Source organism: Pollicipes pollicipes, unplaced genomic scaffold (genome assembly GCF_011947565.3).
Source record: "Pollicipes pollicipes isolate AB1234 unplaced genomic scaffold, Ppol_2.1 Scaffold_4740;HRSCAF=5597_pilon_pilon_pilon, whole genome shotgun sequence".
NCBI lineage: Eukaryota > Metazoa > Arthropoda > Thecostraca > Pollicipedomorpha > Pollicipedidae > Pollicipes > Pollicipes pollicipes.
The window spans coordinates 36,439,154-36,462,571 of NW_023596545.1; the positions used below are offsets into that span (position 1 = coordinate 36,439,154).

At 55.4% G+C, this 23,418-nt stretch overlaps 1 protein-coding gene across 1 annotated transcript; it reads right to left on the reverse strand.

Moving 5' to 3' along the window:
• Positions 1–6,458: 6,458 nt before the first annotated feature.
• LOC119098294 (macrophage mannose receptor 1-like) lies at positions 6,459–22,871 on the reverse strand. Its single transcript, XM_037221215.1, has 17 exons — positions 22,838–22,871; positions 21,989–22,150; positions 20,049–20,188; positions 19,284–19,521; positions 17,548–17,708; positions 16,836–16,980; positions 15,828–15,992; positions 15,102–15,259; positions 12,693–12,774; positions 12,369–12,521; positions 10,915–11,152; positions 10,071–10,286; positions 9,279–9,391; positions 8,669–8,899; positions 8,162–8,353; positions 7,434–7,658; positions 6,459–6,648 (listed from the first exon to the last, which is right to left on the reverse strand). The coding sequence occupies exons 1-17, from the start codon at positions 22,869–22,871 to the stop codon at positions 6,602–6,604; spliced, it is 2,700 nt and encodes an 899-aa protein (XP_037077110.1). The 3' UTR covers positions 6,459–6,601.
• Positions 22,872–23,418: the final 547 nt, after the last annotated feature.

Sequence of the window (23,418 nt, forward strand, 5' to 3'; positions counted from 1 at the left end):
TCGTAACGCGATAGTTCCCACACCCGTTAATGTACCAGACACAATAATAATCTTGGCTCATGTGAGTACACAATTGCCATTGCTTCGTTTTTTATCAGTTTTTTTTTTGCAGGAAGAGAGAAAGAGAAGGGTGCGGCTAGAGACTTTCAATGTCCTCTGGACTTAACAAATGATATCACTGGGAGCATTTGACCATGGCTGAAATCTGGCGCACTATTAACGGTTTTCCAGCGATACTAGGCGTAAACAGCGTATTGGCGTACTTGCGGAGAATGTGTATGAAGTCCTCGCATTCTTGTCATAGCCAGGTTGCTGGAACGTTCACCAATGACCGTAGCGACTAACGATATAGTCAGGTGGGTATGAACTGTTGTGAATAGTTCGTTGTGATGAACTACTGTAAATAGTTCTATGAAACTATTAAATTATATATTACTATTAAAGTAATAGCGGAGTATTTGTATTATCAGAAGATGATTACACTTGCGCCATGGATAGAGTTATTTAGGAACTGCTGTCCAAACTGTGCTTCGAATTTTCAGTCTGGTTTGTTAAGTGGTCTGAGTCAATCTCACTGTGGCAGTGATTTTGTGGAAATAAGATCTCTGTTGCCATTTGTGTAACTATTGATGGGATGGAATGGGGACATCCAATTTTAACCTGTCATTTTTGCTGCAGCAAGTTAGTCACGGATGCATGTTCGTCATATATAATATAGTGGTCATATCTTTCATATATATATATATATATATATATATATATATATATATATATATATATATATATATATAATATAGTGGCCTAATCTTTTAAAAAACATGTAATTTTACAATTGTTTTGTCTCTGCTCTGTGCATATGTTATAATTCTTTGTGCTGTTGCAGCTAGGTGCTGTAATTGATGTGATGTTAATTTTGATCAGATCTTGGCAGCTGCCGATCATTCCACCCTGCGATTTTCAACTAAAGGAAACCCCCTTGATATATGATGCCTTCTATGATTTTAATATCACATGTTTAAGGCCTTCGCATGGCATCTGTATTTCAAGCCCTGTTTGCCCACTGCAATGGGTAAAGAATGAATGATGCCAGGGAATAGCACATTTCACATCAGCCATTATGGCACAAAAACAGGGCATCAAGAAAAGATACCAAACATGTGAAGGGCTTCAGGTCGCACCGCTCCTCACAAAAATCCATTGTGCGCGCCTGGTCACTGCATGGAAATGAGGCAATGAACCAGCTATTCTAAAACTGTTGAACCTCCCTGCTGTGTGGGTTTTTCCCTGCTCTGTACGTATGCAAATACCCACTGACACACTGCATTGGCAATGAACCAGCTGTTTCGCAAGTGAATTGAAAAAGAGCGTGCATGCTTAGAAATCCATACTAAGGTATGGGGCAGTTTGTGATCTCGTGAACTTTCAACGATCGGCTTACGTGTGGTCGCAGGAGCATGACCACCAGCTGTGCGCTGAATCCGTCCTGTTTCACCAATGCGCTCAGCCAGCGCGCGGTGGGCCCACTGAGCTGTGGTAGCTGGTGCGCCCCACAGACGCCAGCTGGCTGCTGCCCCCGCCGCCGCGGCCACCTGCCCGGCCGGCTGCTGCCCGTCGCCTCGGTGGCGGTGCAGCGGTTTTAGACTGCTGCTGCCGTTCTTGCCCCGCACTTGGTGTGCGGCGGCCGATGGACCTACGAGGTGTTGGCCAGCGCCTGCTGCGCGACCATCTCAATACGCTGCAGGTGCAGCTCGACTCGGAGTGCCCTGGCGTCTGCGTACGTCTCGGCTGGCGAGCCGTCGCCACCCCGTGTCTTCTTCATGGTTTTCAACGCATGGTTGTATCCGTGTTGTCAATAAATTATGTAAATAATGCGCAAGAACTGGAAAAAATCAAGTTCTTGTGTTGGTATTTTTAATGCTGTCTTGAAAAGAAATTAAAAATGCTCTTGAGCGGTAAGGAAATGAGAAGCGTGTAGCCGCACCCGAAAGAGAATGACAGCTCTGGACCCTGTTTTACCCGGACAAATATGGAACGCTTGGAATATTGCGACTTCTATACTATGCCATCGGTCATATCGTTATGGGCTAAAACACTGTCGAAGTGGAAGTGCTACCAGGATGTACTTGTCACTCAGTAGGCCAGTGGTAGAGCAAAAGCTATGCACACAATCTCAGTGCAATGAAAAGATACCTTTGGAAGAAGGAAGTGAGCGTATGCGCGAGGAAAGTCCGGTAACTTATCACATACCGCACTCCAAACTTACTTTGAGGTTGATTGATCCTTTCTAATAGACGTAATTATGCAAACTATTCAAACCAGCACGCGCTGTTAAGCTAAAGTACCACTAGTACTCTAGTACTAGTGTTTGTTTCACCTGTCTACCTCATTGTGTGGCTGATTTATTGTTGACCACAAGCGTACGCAGAATTTTACGGTTGTAGGGCACGGTTTTGAAAACCGAGCTAAACGCGCCAGAGGCGCGCACATTTTCTTGCGCGTTGTCAAAAAATATCGCGTGTTCTCGATCTTTCCATTTTTTAACGTCAGCGTGGAATCGCGCAGATATCAATGTTTAGTCGCGCATATTTCAATACACGCCATAGATTTGGTGGGGGGGGGGGGGGACGGGAGGGATGCCCGGGGTGTACTTGGTTAGGTTAGGTTAGGTTAGGTTGGGTTGGGTTAGGTTTTGTGAAAAATCGTGTCATGGGCATAGCTTTGAAATGTTGATTATTCTTGATATACTTATTGCTTGCTTGATCACGTCACCTACTCGTGAACTGACGGACCATTACTCCAGCGAGCTCTCAACGCATCATGTCGAGACATCACTAGCGTAAGGTCTTCCTCGCTTGCAGCACCTTTAAATTCAAGTCGAAACGCTTGTCACGCTGTTAATTAAGACGGCCATTCGGGTGCCCCATCCGGTCACCTCCCTCTACCTGTTCTGTCACTTCAGTTATCGGCATGATGGTTTAGGTCCGACAAGGTCAGTTGAACGTTAAGATGTAGGTACTTCCTGGCATTGCGCATGTGCATTTTCCGTATCCTCTCCGCGGAAAGCGTATCGTGCGAACATTCGTCTCTAGTCTGTATGTGTCAGTCTGCGATATGTTGCATACAGCTGTCTTGTTGCGCATCGAACCAGCTCTCATCGACGAAAAAGCAGACCATGTCCGTGATCATATCGGACCATCTTACTGAGGTATGTTCTGCGAATTGCTCCCAAATGTAAGCTTCTTATAAAGCTGCAGTTTTAAATGGGCTTGAAATGTTAATCAATTCTTCCGCAAATCACTTTTTATCCGCCGATTAAAAACGTCCTGGGTACCGCGATTCGCAACCGCAAATTGATTGAAATCCGGGATAAATCAGGTTTTGGAGTGGGTTAGGCCAACTCTGTCGGCTGAGCTCCCACAACTGATTTAAAAAAGCGACACTGGGACGTTGGAGCACTCCTCATGTTTACCTGCTTTGTTCTCAAGCACGATCCTATTTTCGCAGCAGTGCAGGACGTTGTGCTAAATCTTCAACTTCTTTTTTGATATAAGGCCATTCCTTGGACATCGTACCAACTTGAAGATCTGTTTAGTACGTCATACAGCAACGCCAAGTTCCATAACTTGAATTTGGTATGAAATGACGGGTCATCCCATGCCAACTCAGCCAATGTTAGGTCCATTTTTGAAGCCCGACTATTTGGAACTTCAATGAAATTGTGTCTATAGTGTTTCGTTTAGCTCTGAACGCAATTTTGAAAAAAATAAAGAAGACTGGGGTCACGTTTTGATGTTTGAGATGTTTTTCATTTTTCATCTTTTGGGGCAAGACAGTTTTATGACGATTGTATCCAAAAAGAATTTGCCAAAGGCCCAAGCTCAAACAACGAGGCAATAGACCGTAAACACGGCTGCATTTTACGTACCAATGTTCTAAGAAATTTTGAGTCATATGTACAGCTATATATATATATATATATATATATATATATATATATATATATATATATATGAATTTAATGTTGAAGTTTTCCAAATCGATTTGTTTTGAGCATGAATATCTTTGCTTCAAAATAACCATGACTTCTTAAGACAGCATTAATAGCCTTATTCCTCCTAGAAAAACCAGGAGAATGGAGCTGCATGCCTTTATCGAACAACATGCCTTTATGCCGATATCACTGAGTGAATTTTCCTGAATTTGAAATATCTGCCATTGCAAGTTTATAAATGTGATCGGGCTTAACATTATGTACTGTCCTGACAGGATACCTTGCTTAAAATACATTGACTACATAGGGTTGCCTGTCGCCGCGCACGGGCTCTTGACCGTAACCATGCAACACGCCTTCGTCGAACTTGGCCTCTACTACGGTTTCGATAAAGGCATGTTGCCCAACTATCAACGCATCCATATCTCAGTTCTCCGGGACTCTCTACGAGGAGTAAGGCTATTACGGCCGTCTTATCTATGTGCGTAACGTTCCTCGCAAGTGTGTTTCACAATTTACTTAACCATGACTTCCTTTTCACCGTGCTATTTACCTTAGAATCCGTGAAAAACGTAGCGGGCATTTTCATACCAACCCACTCAGCGAGGACAGAATCGGCCTTCCGGCACGCAGTGGTCGGCCGCTGCTTCCCTAAGCGCCTCCTCTCTCTGGAGTTGGGTGTCTGACGTGGTCAGATGGTGGTAATGCGGGTTTTTTACAGTGCCTCGCCTGCTGTGGTCACTTCGCGCTGTGCTGTTGTGTCAACGGAAAAGTGTCAACAGTAAAAAAGCACTGTCAAGAGATCGCCAGAAGCCCGAAGGCCCGAATGCGATGGCAGCCACCACCATGTAGTCAATATCTTTTAATCTAACGCCTGTCAGGACAGCACATCATGTTAAGCCTAACCGCAGCTTAGAGCTTGTAATTGTAAAGAATTCAAACTCAGGAATTTCACTATCAGTTGACATCGGAGTCGTGTGACATCCTAAGAATCTCTGCCTTTCAAGGCCGATTAACGTACAGTCTGCAGGTGCTTGTTTTGCGGTCAACAGGTGGTTGCATCATTCGCACATGGGAACATTCGCTGCGTCGTTCGGTCGAAATTTACGGGCGCTGCACGTGTGCCTAATGCGGAGGAGGGTCAGAATGACTTCATCTTCCCTGACCCTCCGGAAAGACTACTACCAGTTTCCTATCTTAGGCCTGATGACTTTCAACCTGCTTCTACCGCTTTCCTGACCCCACAGCTTCTGCCACTCAGCCCGGATATAACGCCGTCACAGCGTGCAGCTCGCTGGAGGGGAACTCAGTGTTCCCGTTGGGGGAGGCAGCGCTGCGGCCTTCGCCGCCTGGTCAACAGACTTATTACCGGTCAGGCCAGCGTGGCCGGGCATCCCGACTAGGATGGCCTGGTGCCCGTTTGCTTTCAGAGACCTGATAAGCTCCCGGATCAACTAGATCAGCTGGGTCGGCGGGGCTCAGCGCGGTTCAACTAGATCAGCTGGGTCGGCGGGGCCCAGCGAGGTTCAGCGGGGTTTAACTAGGTTTGCTAGGTCACCTGAATCAGCGGGGTTCTGGAGAGATGGAACTGAGCTGGGAGAGTGTCAGGAAATATGGTAGAGCATCGAAGCTCCAGGTGCGAGATGCAGTCAAGACCTAATATGGATAGATAAAATCGCACGTTTAGCGTATAACGTAATATAGATATTGATAGCGTACAGTTCAGCGGAAAACCCGATACGGACAAGGGCATGGGATACTATCCAGAACCTTTCGACAATGTGGCACACCCAGCGCCCGGACGCAGTCTGAGGAAAAGGAGAAAAGAAAGGGGCAGTTGCTGATATATATTCCGGCAAATAGGAGATAAATCACGTTTGGATTCCCTCTTCACACTAGTTACTTTCAAAGCGTGCGACCATTCGAGTCGAGTGTGCTTGAAAGATCACGGAGACATACAGGGCTAGATACTGCATTCTCGCCATCAGGCTGACAGCTCTGATGTGTCGAAGTGCTCCCCGGGAGTCTCTCTCGTCTCTACTTATGCTCTTAATCTATATAAGAGAACAGGACTGATGCAATATCGGAAAAACATTGCATCAATGTCTCTTCAAACGCTGAAGAGGGCAATGTAGCCGGACATAGCCTCAGAAGCGGCTTGTTTCACTGGTTAGGTACTGAATCGATGTTGCGTGAAATGTTGATAACATGTTGTTCCATCACAAACAAAACGTTGTTATCCTTCTGCCTTGGCTTCCTTCTTTGCCCCCATCTAATGAGACTTGCCACACTGTGTTGACTCAGATGGTTCTTGCATCTGGCGGTGAGTCAAATAGCTATCGTGTCTTGAATATCACACCGGAGCCCATTGACTCAAAATAAGAAAGTGGTCGAGGCCACCGCATTGTCTGAAAAGTCGTCACGTAAAAACGACGGCTTAGCTGAAAACAGGCCACGAATGCAGGTCGAGATCTCAATCGAGACGAGAATGTATTTATCATATCCAGCGCGAGCGTCGGCACCAACATGAGAACTTCAACCATCCATCAACACGCAACGAACACACAACTCACTTCTAGTCCAGGACGTAGCATCTTCAGCACTCACCACCTACTCGTAATCACTGTAGTAATCGTAATCGTAGCTGGCTTCCGAGCCTGAAACAAACATTGCTATCAGAAGGACGCCACAACCGTCGACCGGAAAGGCACATATCTCTAACACACAACCCATACCGTAGATATAGTGCTTGCGATCCCACGTAAGCACGGTAGAAATCGGAAGTTCGGTGAAGCGCGAGCTGCGTCACACGCACTCTGAGGACCACTTAAACAAATGGCGAATGTCTTCGTGTGGAGATGAAACTCGATCCTTATGGTCTCCCGAACTCTCGATTCCGCCCATGTCCCGCGCATCTGGGCCGATCACGCGTGGAAAGTGGTCGCTCCATTCACTGCTTCCATATTTGAATGGCTCGCACTACAAAATCAGCCTTGCTCCCGTCCTCCCGGGCATCACCTGTAACAGCTGAGCACCGGTTGAACCCCGAGCGCTGGCGCAAACCCTAGTGGAGCCTCCTCTGCCGCAGTCCCCCCCCCCCCCCCCCCCCCCCCCCCCATTGTCATTCCCGAGCGCTGCCGTCCCGTCCCGTCGGAGACGCAGCACTGCCGTCCCGTCCCGTCGGAGACGTAGCGCTGCCGTCCCGTCCCGTCGGAGACGCAGCACTGCCGTTCTGTTCCGTCTGAGACCGAGCGTCGCCGACCCGTCCATTCGACGGGACGAGACGCAGCACTGCCGTCCCGTCCCGTCATTGACGCAGCGTTGCCGTCCCGTCCCGTTGATGACGCAGCGCTGCCGTTCCGTCCCGTCTAAGACGCAGCGCCACCGCCACCACCCCGCCCGCCCAGCGCTGCCGCTCTGCCCCGCCCGCCGCAGCGCCCACCTGATGCCGATGCCACCTCGCAGTAGAAGGACACGGCGTCGTCGCAGCTCTGGGCTAGCCAGCCGCCCTGCCGACCGTCCAAGGTGGCGCACAGTGGGCCCTGGCCGTCAATCGGTGGCCGAAGCCAGTTGGTGTAGCCCAGCGCCGTGCCGTCCTCCCAGCGCCAGACGCCGTCCGACCAGTCGTTCGTCAGGCCCAGTCGGATTACGTGACCGTTAGCCAGCCCTGGGGCGACGGGGACACGCGCTGGTCATTGGGGGCCGTGTGGGGCTTAGGAGCCTGGTGATTGGTGCCCGCCTGCTGCAGCGGCGCTGTCAGTGGCGATGCGGTGTGGTTGTTTTAGTGGGGGTGGGGGGATGGGGTGGGGACGTGGGGATTACGGGATTTCGGTGCAAGGAGGCGTTCATACAACGCTGCCGATGCGTTTCCCAACTCGCGAAACATGGACGGCAACCATCGACGAAAGCACGACCTTCGAGTACATTACTCAACAGTCCAAACGAAACATCCCAGATACTCATGATCAAGTAGCAGCGCACGGGCGCGCCAACCAGCGTCCGTCGAGGCGTAGCGTACCAGCGTCGTAGACATCATCACCAACCCCTTAGGCGGCTCGGCGTAAGGTCTTCATCACCAGCCCCTTACCATTACCAGCGACGTTCGTTACGCCATCCCCTCCTCCCTCCTCCCCGCCGCGGATGGCGGCACACGTCGGTGCTGGCGCTCACTCTGCAGCGCTGCGTCCTCCAGCGCGTTCTCCACCACAGGCAGCCGGACGCCGAAGTCGCTGCCGGCCATGCGGGCGCAGGCGACGCGCGCCTTCAGGTAGTTCTGGCCGTCCCGGTGGAAGGCGTAGCAGGAGCCGGCCTCTTCCCGCCAGTTGGTGGGGTCTGGACAGGTCGGCTCCGCGACCACACGCACTGCACCACACGGGGGAGGGCGGGGTGAGTGGTGTCCGCATCAGCTGAGCGAAATGGGTGTCACGCACAGCCGAAGGAAATAGTAAATACGGTTGGCCGTGTCAGGATCATATAACGCAGGGAAATGAGGTCACTAAATCACTTTCATGGGTGATTGGGACGTCACAACAGCAGTTTTGGGCTTTTAAGTCGTGCTTTTATTACATCCACTCCCTACATCCGGCCCTCATTGAGCAACTAACACCACTCTGGCCAGGCCGGTGTCGACCTGTGGAGCTGGAGCCGCAGTCGGCCGGCGCGCCGAGCTTCCCGTACCTGCCGGCAGGCGGCAGGCGTAGCTGTTCCTGCCCCTGGTGCAGGCGCGGGCCGCCCAGCGGCCGCGCCGGTTCACGGCGGCGCAGACCTTCATGTTGGCGGTGGTGGTGTCCGGCTGCCGGCCGGCCCAGGCGGTGAAGTCGCCGTCCGGCGAGCCGTCCAGCCAGCGCCAGCGTGGGAAGTCGTAGGCCGAGGTGAGGCCGAGCCAGCTGGGGCCGCCGCCGGTCAGCTCTGCCGGCGCCACGCGGGGAGGTGATGTGCGGGCTGGGATGTCGCACCTCTGAGGCGGGCTGAGCCGGCTCTGCCGTTATAGCGGTGCTGGCTGTTGCCGCGCGCTGTTTCGTGGCATGCGTGGCACTTCCGTGGTTGCGGGCGAGGATCACCCGACATCTGCCCGCCGCGACATTACCTTAGCCTACCGCAGCATTGGTGCCTGCTTGCCGCTGGCGGAACGCGAACCCGTTCTGGTGGTACAAGGCATAGATCTGCTACACCGCACCTGCACAAACTGAACACACGTAGGGCACCGAGGGGTCACGGGGAGGGGTCACGCGAGGGGTCACGGGGAGTGCGCGGCAGGGACGCGAGCCATCGGCCGGCCGCCACCCACCGAGCAGCAGCCGGTTCTCCCGCGGTGAGTGCACACTGGCCACGTGCGCTGGGCTGAAGGTGACCGTGCACGTCTGCAGGGCGCCGATGAACGTGTCCGGCTCGATCACTCCCCTGCGGCGAGCGGCGGCGTCAGCGGGGGCCGTGGGCAGCGCCCGGTGGCGCCGGTCGGGGTTGGCACGCGCGGTGACGGAGGCCGACACCCCGTCTGTGCGGTCCGTCGGGAGGCGTCATTGGTCAGGGCTGCTGGGCTGGGGCGCCGGCGCGAGCGGTACACCATAGAGATGGATGGTCGGTAGATGGTTACAGTGATGTTCGTGGTAGAGAACAAACGGTGTGGTTGACAGGACTATAATCAGTCTGCGTTGTGTAACTGAGGAAAGAAACTGATGCAACGAACGAATCATATTTACAGTGTTTTTCAGCAGCGTCTGAAACCCCTTGTCAAAACACTGCAAGGTTATTCGCCAACCAGCGCCAAACTTTATGTGTGTGCGGGGAATGGCGTTCTATCAATGAAACACTGATCAAGTTCTAGCTTGTTGTGGGAGCTCACCCAGCAGACAAACCCGTGTGGCAGGCCGTCCCTTTCTGCACTTGCTGTTGAGGTCTTGTTTGTTGTTCGTACCAAATTCCTGTGTGTCCCCTCCTTCTGTCAGTCTGGTGTGGTGGTCATGTTTTGAGGTCTGGCGCCAACAAAACACGTGATGTTAACAAATACGCGTGCATGCGCACACGTATGCGCACGGCGGTGCGCCTGCACACTCGCGCTCACATGCCGCAAGCCACTTACTTGTAGCAATAGTCATCGAGCTGCGTCCAGTCCGGCGGGCAGATGAAGCGCTCCTTTTTCACGGGTGCTGACGTGGGCGGCGGCTCGGTAGCCTTCGGCGGCAGCTTGGTGACCTTCGGCGGCGGCTCGGTGACCTCCGTGACCTTGCCGGTGCGGCAGCCGGACCGGTCGGCGGGCCCGAACTGCTTTCGGCACGGGTCCAGTTCACATACCGAGCTGTAGGGACACCGCGTGATGATCATGGTCGTTATTATGGCGGCAATGTACGATTAGGCGCCGTGGATACTCAGCTAATTTGTCAGCGAAAGAAGTTATTCTAAGGAGGATGAAAACTTAAGCACTGCGTTCACCGACGGCTAATGGCGACCAGTCTTCCCAGCAGCGTAAAGTCACGTGACAACTGACGGCGCTGCATGCACACAGTATTGACTTTCATTACGGCGATTAGCAGTCACCCAAATTGTTAAAAAGCATCATAATTTTTGCAGAAAAGCAAACTTGGCATCATAAGTCAGGGCCATGTTCTGCATACTGTTTACAGCGCATCGACTTGTCTGAGGATTTTCCGCTCCTTGAACTAGATCTCCCCCAGCAACGCTTCGCTCGACCTGTCTGCGTGGACCACGTTCAAGTCCACTGCGAATCTCCCCGGCAGTGTATGTGTGTCCTCCAAACGGCGCTCAATTCGCTCCATACGCACACACACACACACACTCACCCAAATCCACTCTCCCAGCGCCCACCGGACGAGATCGACACAGGTCCCCACACGGGACCGCGGCCTGCCTCTGCGCCTCCCCCGGTCGCCCTGGGCGACCCCGGCACCACCCGCCGCGGACCTCACCTGAACGCGCCACGCTCGCAGTTGACGTCGTCCCGCCAGCGGCCCGTGTAGAGCAGGGCCGCGCACGTGCCGGTGGTGCGCGAACTGTCGTCGCCGTCGCCGCCGTGCCAGCGCGCCATCGTCCAGGCGTCGCAGTCGGCCCAGGCCCAGGCGGCGGTCGGGTCCGCACGCCCGGCGCCGATCCAGGCGTAGCGGGACGTCCAGTCGCTGAAGTCGGTGCCGGAGCGGAACGCCAGCGCTGCCGGCGGCAGGGAGGTCAGGGGCCCTGCTGTCGGCGGGAGGGAGGTCAGGGGCCAAGCTGCCAGCAGGAGGGAGGCCAGGAACCCTGCTGCCGGCAGGAGGGAGGTCAGAGGCCCTGCTGCCGGTAGCAGGGAGGTCAGGGGCCCTGCTGCCAGCGAGAGGGGGGCCAGGGGCCCTGCTGCCGGCGGGAGGGAGGTCAGAGGCCCTGCTGCCGGCAGGAGGGAGGTCAGGGGCGCTGCTGCCGACAGGAGGGAGTTCAGAGGCCCTGCTGCCGGCGGGAGGGAGGTCAGAGGCCCTGCTGCCGGCAGGAGGGAAGCCAGGGGCGCCGCTGCCGTCTGGAGAGAGATCAGGAGACCCTGCTTCCGGCGGCAGGGAGGTCAGGAGCGCTGCTGCCGGCAGGAGGGAGGTTAGGAGCGCTGCTGCCGGCAGGAGGGAGGTCGGAGGCCCTGCTGCCGGCGGCAGGGAGGTCAGAGGCCCTGCTGCCGGCAGGAGGGAAGCCAGGGGCGCCGCTGCCGTCTGGAGAGAGGTCAGGAGACCCTGCTTCCGGCGGCAGGGAGGTCAGGAGCGCTGCTGCCGGCAGGAGGGAGGTTAGGAGCGCTGCTGCCGGCAGGAGGGAGGTCGGAGGCCCTGCTGCCGGCGGGAGGGAGGTCAGAGGCCCTGCTGCCGGCAGGAGGGAGGTCAGGGGCGCTGCTGCCGGCAGGAGGGAGTTCAGAGGCCCTGCTGCCGGCAGGAGGGAAGCCAGGGGCGCCGCTGCCGTCAGGAGAGAGATCAGGAGGCCCTGCTTCCGGCGGCAGGATAGAGGCGCGCCGGGCCTCTCGGGTTGCCGAGCGAATGCACGAGGTGTCGGCACCTGGTGGGTGAGACGGAGCGTCGCGACTGATGCAGACCTCCGGAGGAAGAAACCGGCCTTCGCACGGTGCCCGAAGTCTTCGCTCATTACACTCCACACTCCACGCTGAGCGTTTGGACACATGGACGCCGTTCGTCGCCTGATAAAGCTCGGTTTTCGTTATGTCCTGCGCCAATGCGGTTATCTGCACATCATTTGGATTCAACTGTGTCACAACTGGCATTGTTGACAAGTAATGCAAACGTGGAAAAGAAATGCTCTATGATGATGTCCATGTAAGCCAGGTTCACGCGCATCCGCCGGGATCTTAGACCACGAAATGTCCCTCATTGCACACTTCAGCCTGCAGGCCGCCAGAGCGTACTGGTGATGAAGTCGTTCTCGTCCTGACTCTGGATGCTGGCCAGTTGCCCGCCGTCTCTCTGGCAGACAGCGGCGGCGTCCGCCCTCGTCCGCTTCGGGCCGACCAGACGGTAGCAGTGGCCCCCGAACGGGATCCAGCCCGGTGGACAGGTGGCTGCCGGCAGGAGCGGAGGTCATCAGAGGTCAGAAGTCAACCGTTATCTGCAGCTAGGCGTAGCGGCTTGTGATATATTTTTACCAGGGCGGCTTCAGCCTGAGACATGTCGGTGGCTGTGCCGCTTTATCGGGAGTACGCACGCCCCCGACCTGAGGCGGCCGCACTCACGGTCACAAGCGGGGATCTCGCAGAGTCCGGGCAGCCGGTCCACGTCGCACCGGTGGGGACGCCACTGACTCGACTGCTCCATCTGCGGCACGTGTTCACGGCAGGTGACGGCGAGCAGGGCTGGGAGGGGCGGGTGTGAGTACATCTCGCCATTGACACCGCCATACACCTCTCCACAGAACGAGAGAGGCGTGCTGGACAGAACATGCTGTCTTCGTTCTCTCCTCCGCCCGCAGTTTGTGCTCTGAGTTGCTTAGCCCGTTCAGCACGAGGATTACAGCCGAAACAGGGCTGAATCTCCTTCCCCGTCCTGAGTGCGGCTGCTCGGGTCTTTTGCAGAATCACGGAAGTGTCTGAGAGGCGAGAGCAAGTATCTGCAAGATCCGTACGTGACAGACTGCCGAGAGACGGACGTCGTTGCCACTTTGGTCGGGAAAACTCAATCGCCTTCTGGGACCAGCGTGATGCCGCGTGCCGAACCCGCGGCGCCCGCCATCTTTGTTGGGGAGCGGCCGGCATTTTTGCCGCTCGACTATTGGAACGTGACTTCAAACCCAAGTCCCCACGAATCAATCACGTGCCATCCGCTATGGTGCTTTTGAGCGCAAATCACGCCAAGGAGCTTGCTGTCCCTGCATCTCAGGTGTAAGACCGCCGAACACAGGGTGTAGTTCTGCAAATAAGTTGAGGGCTGAGGCTGAGGGGAAATAAGTGACTTAACTTACATCAGAAACGCGCTAAAGAATATTTCTATCTGGAGCTACCCCACTTTTTTCTAAGGTTAAGGACCCCCCCCCCCCTTGTCCTACATAATTGAGAGGGAGACTACCCCCCCCCCCCCCCCCTGGTCGAACAATATTATCAAAGTGTGTTGAACATGCAGGTTAGAGTTCCAGTTGCCGCGCCGATATCCCTCGTCGATTGACGGTCAGCTAGCAACAGGCCGAAAAAAACCGGCTGGGATGGGGTGGCTGCGCTATGGCATCGCGCAGTGCTGAGATATCCTCCTGTAAGAATTGTCTAACCGACGAGAATTTCTTCACGACGTGAAGAGATGTGCTTTGTAAGGCGTAGCTTACGTTTGACTAATACCAATAATAATTGCATATATTCTTTTGTTAGCATCGTCTCTGTCATGTCTTCCCTCCCCCCCCCCCCCCCCCCCATCCCCCTGAAATTCCTTCCTACTCTGCTTAGTAGGCGGGTCGCCCTACGTAAGCCAGAGTGTCAGCGACAGGTCAGCAGGCCGGGCAAGGCGTCCGCGCGCACAGGCCGTGCCGGAAGGGCAGCTGCGGGCCCCGCCGACAGCAAGGTCATCAAGGGGCGAGACGTCCCGGTTGAAGCACAGCAGATGACCAGGGATGACTGCGGCTGACGCCCAATTGTCATTAACATGTTCAGAGCAAGGGGCAACCGAGAAATGGAGCATCTTGCGGGGTAGCGTCTCACGCCGCTCGCGCTCCCGCCGCACCGGGGTCAGCAGACTACCAGCGGACGACCAAGAAGATCCTGTGCAGACCAGACCAGCAGACCAGAGAAGACGCAGCTTATATAATCACCAGCCCCGCAGGCAAGCTTGGGATCCGAGCCCGAGCTCCGGCCCGAGCGCGGACCAATCAGCACGAGGCAAAACGCCACGACAGCAAAACCTTAGGGCAGGGACCACCCTGGGGCATACCGACGCTCGCTATCCGAGGCACTGGGCCTGTTCCGGGCCAAGGAGGAGTGCATGCAAGACGGATCTGAACAAGAGCACGAATGTGGGCAAACTTAACTAATTCCCGGAGCTTGGAAGGAAGGGCCTGTACAACAAAACCGGCGTGAGTGTTACATTCCAGGTGAAAGCAGCACTGGAACTCGGAGGGCTCGCGGTGGACGGAGACACTCAGCACTCTACGGCCCCAGCCACCAATATATGAGTAGAGAAACTAGGATGAATGGCTCAAGGATTGGAGTCTGCTCCCCATTGTCCGCCTCTCTCCGACTATGCCTACCCTTATATCATGCCATGATCTTTGACGTCCTGGATCATCAACGCTTCTCAACTCTGCCGCCTTAATTTCTGGTATCCCGATCTCTGGCAGCCTGATCTCTGACATCCTGATCTCTGACAACATACTCGACGCCCAGGTTTCTGACGCCTTGATTTCTGGCGTCCTAATTCCCGCCATCTTGATCCCCGACCCCCAGATCTCCGACACCGCAAACCCCGACGTACGGATCCCTGAAGACCGGATCTCTAACGTCGTGATCCCCGACTTTCTGATCTCAGACACCCTGACCACGGACATCCCGATCTCTGACGTCCTGACTCCGACATCAGATCCCCACCGCCCTGACCCCTGACACCCTCTTCTCCGACTCCCCGCCCTCCCCGTCCCTGCCGTCGTGACCGCCGACGCGGCGTACCCCGGCGCAGTCGCTGTCGACCGAGCGGGCCAGCTTCACGTTCGGCTCCCAGTAGGTGAAGGTGGAGGTCGGCTGGCTGAGCCGCTCCGTGGCGGCCGGCACGGCACGCCCCGACCGGCTGCCGTAGTCGATCCACATCGGCAGCGAGCCGGCGGCGACTGCGACGCGGAAGCGACAATCAACGGCGCGGGGGCGACAGTCGACGGCGTGGGCGCGGCAGTCAACGGCGCGGGGGCGACAATCAACGGCGCGGGGGCGACAGTCGACGGCGTGGGAGCTACAGTCAACGGCGCGCGGGCGACAGCCAACGGCGTGGGAGCGACAGTCTGCGTTGCAGAGGTGACAGCGACGAGGCGAACATCGCGGCTCCTAGGCATCACGATGGCAGTGTGCGGCAAGACGTTCGCTTTAACCCTGACCCTGATAGGGGGAGGGGTCGATGCGGGCCCCCTCCTAAGTTTTTCAGGATACCCCTCCGGTATGTTGTACTATTGCGATCACATATTCAGTGGCCTATAAGGCACTCTTGCATGTGTTTTGACACCAAAAACGTGTTTCTAGCCTTTCTCGTTTCGGAGTAGCGGCGGTTTTTATGAACCCTGCGCGGCGATTTACGGCCGGCGTGGTCAGCGGGCGACAATCAACGATGCCGCGGGATACGCGCGGCGGGCCGACATTGTTACATTAACGGAGCCATATATCATGAATATTAGCAGTGGAGCTCACAGAAGGCTCTGTCGTTCTCCTCGACGGAGCGCAGCAGCGCCACGGTGCCCTGCGGGTGGCGGCTGGCACACTGCGCCTGCACGCGGGCGAACGTGTTCGGCGCGGTGGGGCTGCTGTAGCAGCGGCTGCCGCTACGACTCCAGCCGTCCGGACAGCGCAGCTCATCTGCGGCGCCGTCAGGGCGTCACTGGCGCTGTGTACAGTGGGACTGCACAGCGGAGCTCTGGTAGGCAGTAAACGCACGCGGCGGGCTACGCAGCAAGACTGCACAGCGGAACTACACAGCATGACTGTACAGCAGGCCTGCTCAACAAGACTTAACAGCCAGACTACACAGTAAGACTGCACAGCATGACTGCACAGTAGAATTACGTTACAGGACTGACAACAGACGTTCATGGCAAGATACTGCGCTGCCTGACTCCTCAACATGGCCAACTAGCGGGACTGCACAGCAAGAATACACAGTAGGGCTACATTGTAGGAGTACACGACGGTCTTACGCCACAGGACAACACAGCAAGATCGCAGAGCAGACGTGCACAGCAGAACTCGACAATATGACTGCACTGCAGGGCTTCATAGTAGGACAGCGCAGCAGGACTACATAGGAGGATTGCACAGCATTGGTGCACAGCAGGACTGCTCTGCAGGATCGCATAGCAGGACTTTATAGCAGGATTGCACAGCAGTTATGCACAGCAAGACTGAACAGCAGGACTGCACAGCAAGACTTAACGGCAGGACCGTACAGTACGAGTGCACTGTGGGATCCAGAGTAAAGCTGCTCGACGATACTAGTTTTGTTTTTAACAAATGCGCGCATCTTGTTTGTACGTTGAGGGAAGTGGCTGCAGTGCAGTGCCAACCATCTACTGCTCAATCTGAACGCGTAGCTATGTCTTGGTCGTGGTGGATTGGGCTGAAATGAGCCGGTTTGCTCAGACCGCCCCACCACTGTTAGGTCACCACTGTTAGGCTTGCCACCCTCTGAACCAGCCCTCTGACCGTTGGGCTGCCAGAGGCGGATCTGGGCGTCGCGGACTGGCTCGCGCAGGATCTGCTCGGCCCGGCCGCAGATGATGAGCTCGCAGACAAACGGCCGGGTGCGGCCGTTGTGCACGTGGCACGAGTTGTCCGCCCACGTCTTGTCCTGCAACACGACACGCGGTTATAGCGGATCGGCTTTTGCAAACCACGTCTGAGACAGCTTGGTTGAGTCACATCTTGTCTGGTTACCAGCTTCCTCTCATGTTCACAGGTGCCTTCGCACACGTGCAGTACGTCAACCTTTCCTTTTATATATATTTACCTTGCCTGCTCCACCAGCGCGCCACAAGCGATTCAAGCAAAACATCCAAGTTCCGCCGTCGGCAGAGCCGCTGCGGATCCATGGAGCTACAGGCGCTGCTGCCTCGTCGGGCGGCAGCGCCCTCGTCGGTGGTGTACTCCTCACCGGACGGCAGCGTCCCCGTCGGTGGTGTACTCCTCACCGGACGGCAGCGCCCCCGTCGGTGGTGTACTCCTCACCGGATGGCAGCGTCCCCGTCGGTGGTGTATTCCTCACCGGACGGCAGCGCCCCCGTCGGTGGTGTACTCCTCACCGGGCGGCAGCGCCCCCGTCGGTGGTGTACTCCTCACCGGACGGCAGCGTCTCCGTCGGTGGCGCACCCCTCGTCGGGCGGCAGCGCCCCCGTCGGTCTTCACCCCGACAGCCCACCTGCAGCATCTCAGCGCAGTCCTGGCTGTGCTTCACGCCGTTGGGCTCGGACGGCCGGTGCCAGTTGGTGTACGGGTACTTCTCGCCGCTGCTCCAGACGAACTGACCCTCACGCTCGCGGTCGTTCAGCCCGATCCAGAACGGGTACTCCTTCAGCAGATCTGCCCAGCCGCCGCGCGGCACCAGATCGGTCGGTTAGCGTCAGCACAAGTGGAAACCCAACTTCAAGCGGCCTGATGTCTTCCAAAGCTGGCCTTCGGCTTGTCCGCCAGCCGGCCAGCTCCTGATCTATTGACTAGCCGCAGGGAGTGCTGACGGACTCTGTCAACAGGCCGTGGGGAGGCTGGACAGCTGTTGGAAATGAAAACGTGGTCTCTCATCTAAGTTCCTTCAAATAAGGCATCAAACTTGACGGTGGCGTGGTGAATATCGGATAAGCAGAGAATTCCTTGAATAACGCGGATGGTTGAATAGTAGATTCAGGGTTTAGCGTAGATAAAAAATTGCTTACGCCTTTGCCCTCCGCTTTAGGAACAAAGTTAAAATTCAATACACCAAAACAAATTGCAGAGTCGCGAAATGCAGCATCAAGAGAGTTTTCGCATAATCAACTCATCACGTGATTGGAATTCCGTTTGTGTCCATGGCCATGTGAGCATGCACAGTTCACGAGCAACGTGCGCCTATGCATGGTACTCACGAAATGACTAGCGCCCGCGCGACATCGAATGCAGTGAGCACAAACCAGCAACAGAAGTCATGCACGCGTTCGTGCGTGTACCCGTCGGCGTGTGTGCGGGGTAATTTTCGTGCGGATGCGTGATTGAACCCTAATGGAGGGTGTGGCTGAATGGCATCGCTGTGTTCGTTTTGTTTCCCCGAATCCAATAAGTTCACCATCCGCTTTGTTTTCCTGTAGTTGGTTGCTGCTCTGTGCATACGTGCTGTCCTTGGCACTAGGGAAGTCATGCTATTCAAGCATGGAAACGATAGAGCGAGGTGTTAAACACATGGACGAATATGCACAGACATGAAAGCCAAGGGGGGGGGGGTGTTTTGCACAGCCAGCACTGGTCAGTTCTATTTTTAGCTGTTCTTTGCAGCGGGAGCCGTGTCGTGGCTTATCGGCACGTACGTAAAGGCGGCCCACCTTCCCATGGTTGGCATACATCTAAGGACAAACCGCTACCAGCGCAGTGGTACAGCCCTTCGAACTCACCCAGCAACGGAAATTTTGAGTCATCTCTCGCGGCCCAAGCATGCGCTGAGGTACGGCTCGCTGGAGAATGGCAGACGACAGCCGAGCGTGACCTGACCCGCAGACCGGCCGGAGCCAAGCTGGCACCCGACCACCGCCCTCTGCCCTCCCCCCCCCCCCCCCCCCCCCCGCCCGGCACTGCAGCCTTCGCGTAAGCGTTTTTCTATTTGTGCACTCAAGATGTATAACGAACTCTCTCTAACTTTCCTCGACTTCTTCCGATTGTCACCTTCCCGAAACATTTGAAGGACTTTTCGTGGGACATTCGTGGATGTCATTACCTGTTCGTGCAGCGGAGTCGTGACTGGTGTGCATCTGCGTGTGTTTCGGGCGTTTGTTTTTGGATGATTGACTTTGTCCTCGTGATCTAGTAGCTGTCCATTTATCTGCTGAAAATTGGTTGCAAAAGCTCGGAGTGATTCGGATTTCCCAAATACGCGTCATCGTCATCATCATCATCATCATCAGCCTCACCCACCGAACACGAAGTTGTTCTCGCGCTCGTTGATGATGCTGACGAGGTCGGCGGTGGGCGCCATCTTGCGGCAGCGCTGGCGCGCCTCGGTCCAGCTGACGCGTGACGTCACGGCCCGGTAGCAGCGGCGGTCCCACTCACGCCAGCCGGAGGGGCAGCGGCAGGAGGGCATCTTGCAGACGCCCCGCAGCGCGCCGGCCGTGTGCGAGGCGGCGAACCGCCACCGGCCCGACGGCTCCATCTGGCGACGGGCAGAGCTGTGCGAGGGGCGAGTGTGGGACCGCCGCGGGCCTATTGGTCAAGGGCTGGACATTGGCGGGGGAGAACGAGGGGGGGGGGGCAGGAGTACGCGAGAGGACCGCCACCAGGCGATGCCGACACCAGAGACGGGTCCCTCTCGGAGACTGAGACCCAGACCCGGACGGGGTTGGGCTGGGGGAGTGGTGCAAGGGCGTGTTGACTGCGGAGGTCACAGAGGACAAACCACGTGCAGATTCTCGGGCCGGAAAAATATTCCTCAGAATGATGACGCGTTAGGAAGGTCACGTCCAAACACAACAGGCGCTCGGGTAAAATTAGCTGACTAGGGTGCATTACCAGGCTGAGAGCGTTATTGGGCGTCGAAATATGTTAGCGATCCTTCCATGTTCACCTTGGTGCGTGACTGCCAAGGTCTCGCATGTTTTTACGCTGATGTTCTTGCGATTAATCACACACATTCCCATCGCGTGACTTGCCATAGAAACCGCACACTGGCGGTGTGCTGACCTGGACAACATCCTCCGCGCCCTTGGTCTGGGTACGGCTGCCGGGGAAGTTGCGGTAGCTGACGGCCGTGCCGTCCGTCCAGGTCAGCAGGTTGTTGGTCGACCTCAGGCCCAGCCAGACAGCTTTCTGGCCTGCCAGATCTGAGGCCACAGTTCATGCGTTACCACGCTGTCTGGAGAGGCGCGCCAGGTCACTGTATAGGTGTAAAGTTAACTAGAGGGCCAAGCTCGTGTCTCGTTTGATATCATGCTGCGCTCAAATGTTATCCCCCAGGTGAAATTAGTGACACATCTCATTAGATACGAGGCACCGCCACGGATAATTTGCTGCAACGTTTTTTTAACGATGCAAAAAAATTGCTGATGAAAGTTTGGATTAGTGTCCTGGTCTGGTGTGTTTGTATTTGCACAACGTTGCAACCTGCTAATTCCCCGGCCGCGTTCAGGTGGTTGAGTACTGAGGACTGGGCGGTGTTAGATTTTCAGCCATGTACGCACTACAGCACGATTTTTCTTCGTGGAGTTGCTGGGGATTCAAATCAGGGTCATCTAGTCGCAAGTACAATGCTCTATCAATTGAGCTAACTGAATACCAGGGGGAAGAATCAAGAACAATTGACGACGGTCGGAGTGTTAATGGCCGGAGTGTTAAAGGCCGGAGTGTTAACGGCCGGAGTGTTAACGGTCGGAGCGTGAACGACCGGAGTGTTAACGGGCGCAGTGTTAACGGCCGCAGTGTTAACGGCCGGGGTTTAACGTTGTGTAAATGTTACCGCACCAGGCGAGGATGGAAGTCCGCACAATTATTCCGCGTGTGATGCTACTGCCTCGTCTCAATCCTTCAGTTAAAATGTCATCGCAGCTGAACAAACAGAATGAGATGCAGAGATGCGTCACCTTCTGCTGCAGGCGTTGCGAAGCCGGCGGGTTGCCCGCGCGTAGTCGTGGCGCACGGGAGGACCAATAAACAACAATGGGCTGCGCGCAAACGCAGTTGCAGAACAGACACAAAGACGAGCGCGCCGCTAGGACTTCAGGCTACAAAGCACGACGAGCTCACAGCTTGCGCTCGGATGTACACACGACGTAGTTCGAGGTCAGGCCAAGGGCGAATGAGTCAGCGGTGCGGGAGCGAGTCAGGCTCGCACGGCAGCCAAGCGGTTGGTGGCCGGTTGAACACGGCTAGGCATGGTTATGGCCCTAAACCGTGTTCAGCTCTTATGTTCCCGGAGAATAAACGAAGACGTTTTAAAAAATTTGGTGCATGGCACGGTATTGGACGGCTCATCTTTTTCTTAGAAGTCCCTTCTGTTTCATTGTCTCCTATCCTGAAGGGTCAGATCCAAAACCCACTCTTATTACTGCATCTCCCGAACGGCTCGGAGGCGCTTAAAGCCGTCCTGCTTTTCATAAGTGTTTGACCTTAGCTAATATTTTTAGCCTGATAGTGATGTGGGGAAAAATGGCATTAAAAGGTGTCTTGTTTTGCCGCTAATGCCAATTCCTGCAACAGTCCCGCGCCCCTGGTTCCGTCACGAATTCTCTTGATATTTTAACATTCTTCTCATCCGTTTTTTTCCAATATCCTTGTGCGCGTTGTGCATCTGGTGAGTGGTTAGTCACCAAATGACAGTTTATGATGAGCGGATTCAACTGACGTCTCGATATTGCATGACAGGGCCTGCCAAAGCTTTATGGACGGCACTCAAGCACAATGGATCCCTGGATAGCCCCATGGATCCACTGACCGTATGCGGTCCTTTCGTGGCGCAAAAGCTCCGATAACAAGAAATTGATTTCATGGTCTTTTCAGAACATGTTGGCCAGAAAAGCACGGGCATGGTCTGCTATAAATGACTTGAAAATTGCTGGAAGAGACATAATCACATGTACCAAGCACCCCACATTAACTTGATATGCGTCAGAGGATGAACAGCTTACTTTTTATGAAGTCGTTTTCGTCCTTGCTGGTGACGCTGGCAGCGTCGGCGGACCTGAAGAAGACCTTGCAATCGCCCCTGACACCATGCCAGGGTGCGGTGTCGTAGGTGAGCCGGTAACAGGAGCCCTGCCACTCCTGCCACGGGTGGCCGGGGCAGATCGCTGCGGCGGACGGGCACAGGTTAGCCGGAACACGTGACTGTAGCAGGTCATCACAGGTCAGCGGGAACACGTGGCTGTAGCAGGTCATCACAGGTCAGCGGGAACACGTGACTGTGGTACGTCATCACAGGTTAGCCGGAACACGTGGCTGTAGCAGGTCATCACAGGTCAGCCGGAACACGTGACTGTAGCAGGTCATCTCAGGTTAGCCGGAACACGTGACTGTAGCAGGTCATCACAGGTCAGCGGGAACACGTGGCTTGTAGCAGGTCCTCACAGGTTAGCCGGGAACACGTGACTGTAGCAGGTCATCACAGGTCCGCCCGGAACACGTGACTGTAGCAGTTCATCACAGGGCAGCCGGAACACGTGACTGTAGCAGGTCATCACAGGTCAGCGGGAACACGTGACTGTAGCAGGTCATCACAGGTTAGCCGGAACACGTGACTGTAGCGGGTCATCACAGGTCAGCGGGAACACGTGGCCTGTAGCAGGTCATCACAGGTCAGCCGGAACACGTGACTGTAGCAGGTCACCACAGGTCAGCCGAAACACGTGGCTGTAGCAGGTCATCACAGGTCAGTCGGAACACGTGGCTGTAGCAGGTCATCACAGGTCAGCCGAAACACGTGGCTGTAGCAGGTCATCACAGGTCAGCCGAAACACGTGGCTGTAGCAGGTCATCACAGGTCAGCCGAAACACGTGGATGTAGCAGGTCATCCCAGATGAGCCGGAATGCACTGCTGCCGACAGGTGATCATGAATGAAACAGGTCACATGACCGCGATGGGTGATCTGAGGTGGGGCGGTATGCAAAGCTGCAGCAGGTCAGGCGGTCAGGTGAGGCACAGGAATGACCCGGCATTTATGAACGTGTAGGCAACAATTTGCCCATCCGATTCGAGTCAAGTGCCTGAGGTTGGTAACAAGAGGAGATCGGGGACAGAAACATGACTCTGACAGGAAATCACACGGGAGTCAAAATGCATCGCTGTGACAGGTGGCCATGCATAATTCATGAAAATTCGATCTCATAATGATGTACAGAGGGATGCCGCTCGGAATTGGTCGATACCTAGGCCGTATGGTTGAATCGAGCATCGGGGATAAAGCGAATTAGGGAGCTTCGGCCCGGTAAATGGCAATCGGGAGAAATATGATCGTAGTCTCGAGGTGTTCGTAGCGTGGCAAGCACTGCTTTCGGTGGTGTGAGTTTTCTCATAATGTTTAGAGAATGTTGATCTTAGTAACCTGGTCTGGCTGGGCG

What these genes read in the sequence shown, in the direction of transcription:
- LOC119098294 (XM_037221215.1), bottom strand. Translation starts at nt 22,871, where the DNA reads ATGACCTGCTACATCCACGTGTTTCGGCTGACCT. An exon ending in CCACGTGTTTCGGCTGACCT is followed by an intron (nt 22,151 to 22,837) that starts GTGATGACCTGC and finishes CGTCCGCCGCAG; the next exon opens with CGATCTGCCCCGGCCACCCG. An exon ending in GGAGAACGACAGAGCCTTCT is followed by an intron (nt 15,260 to 15,827) that starts GTGAGCTCCACT and finishes TCCGCGTCGCAG; the next exon opens with TCGCCGCCGGCTCGCTGCCG.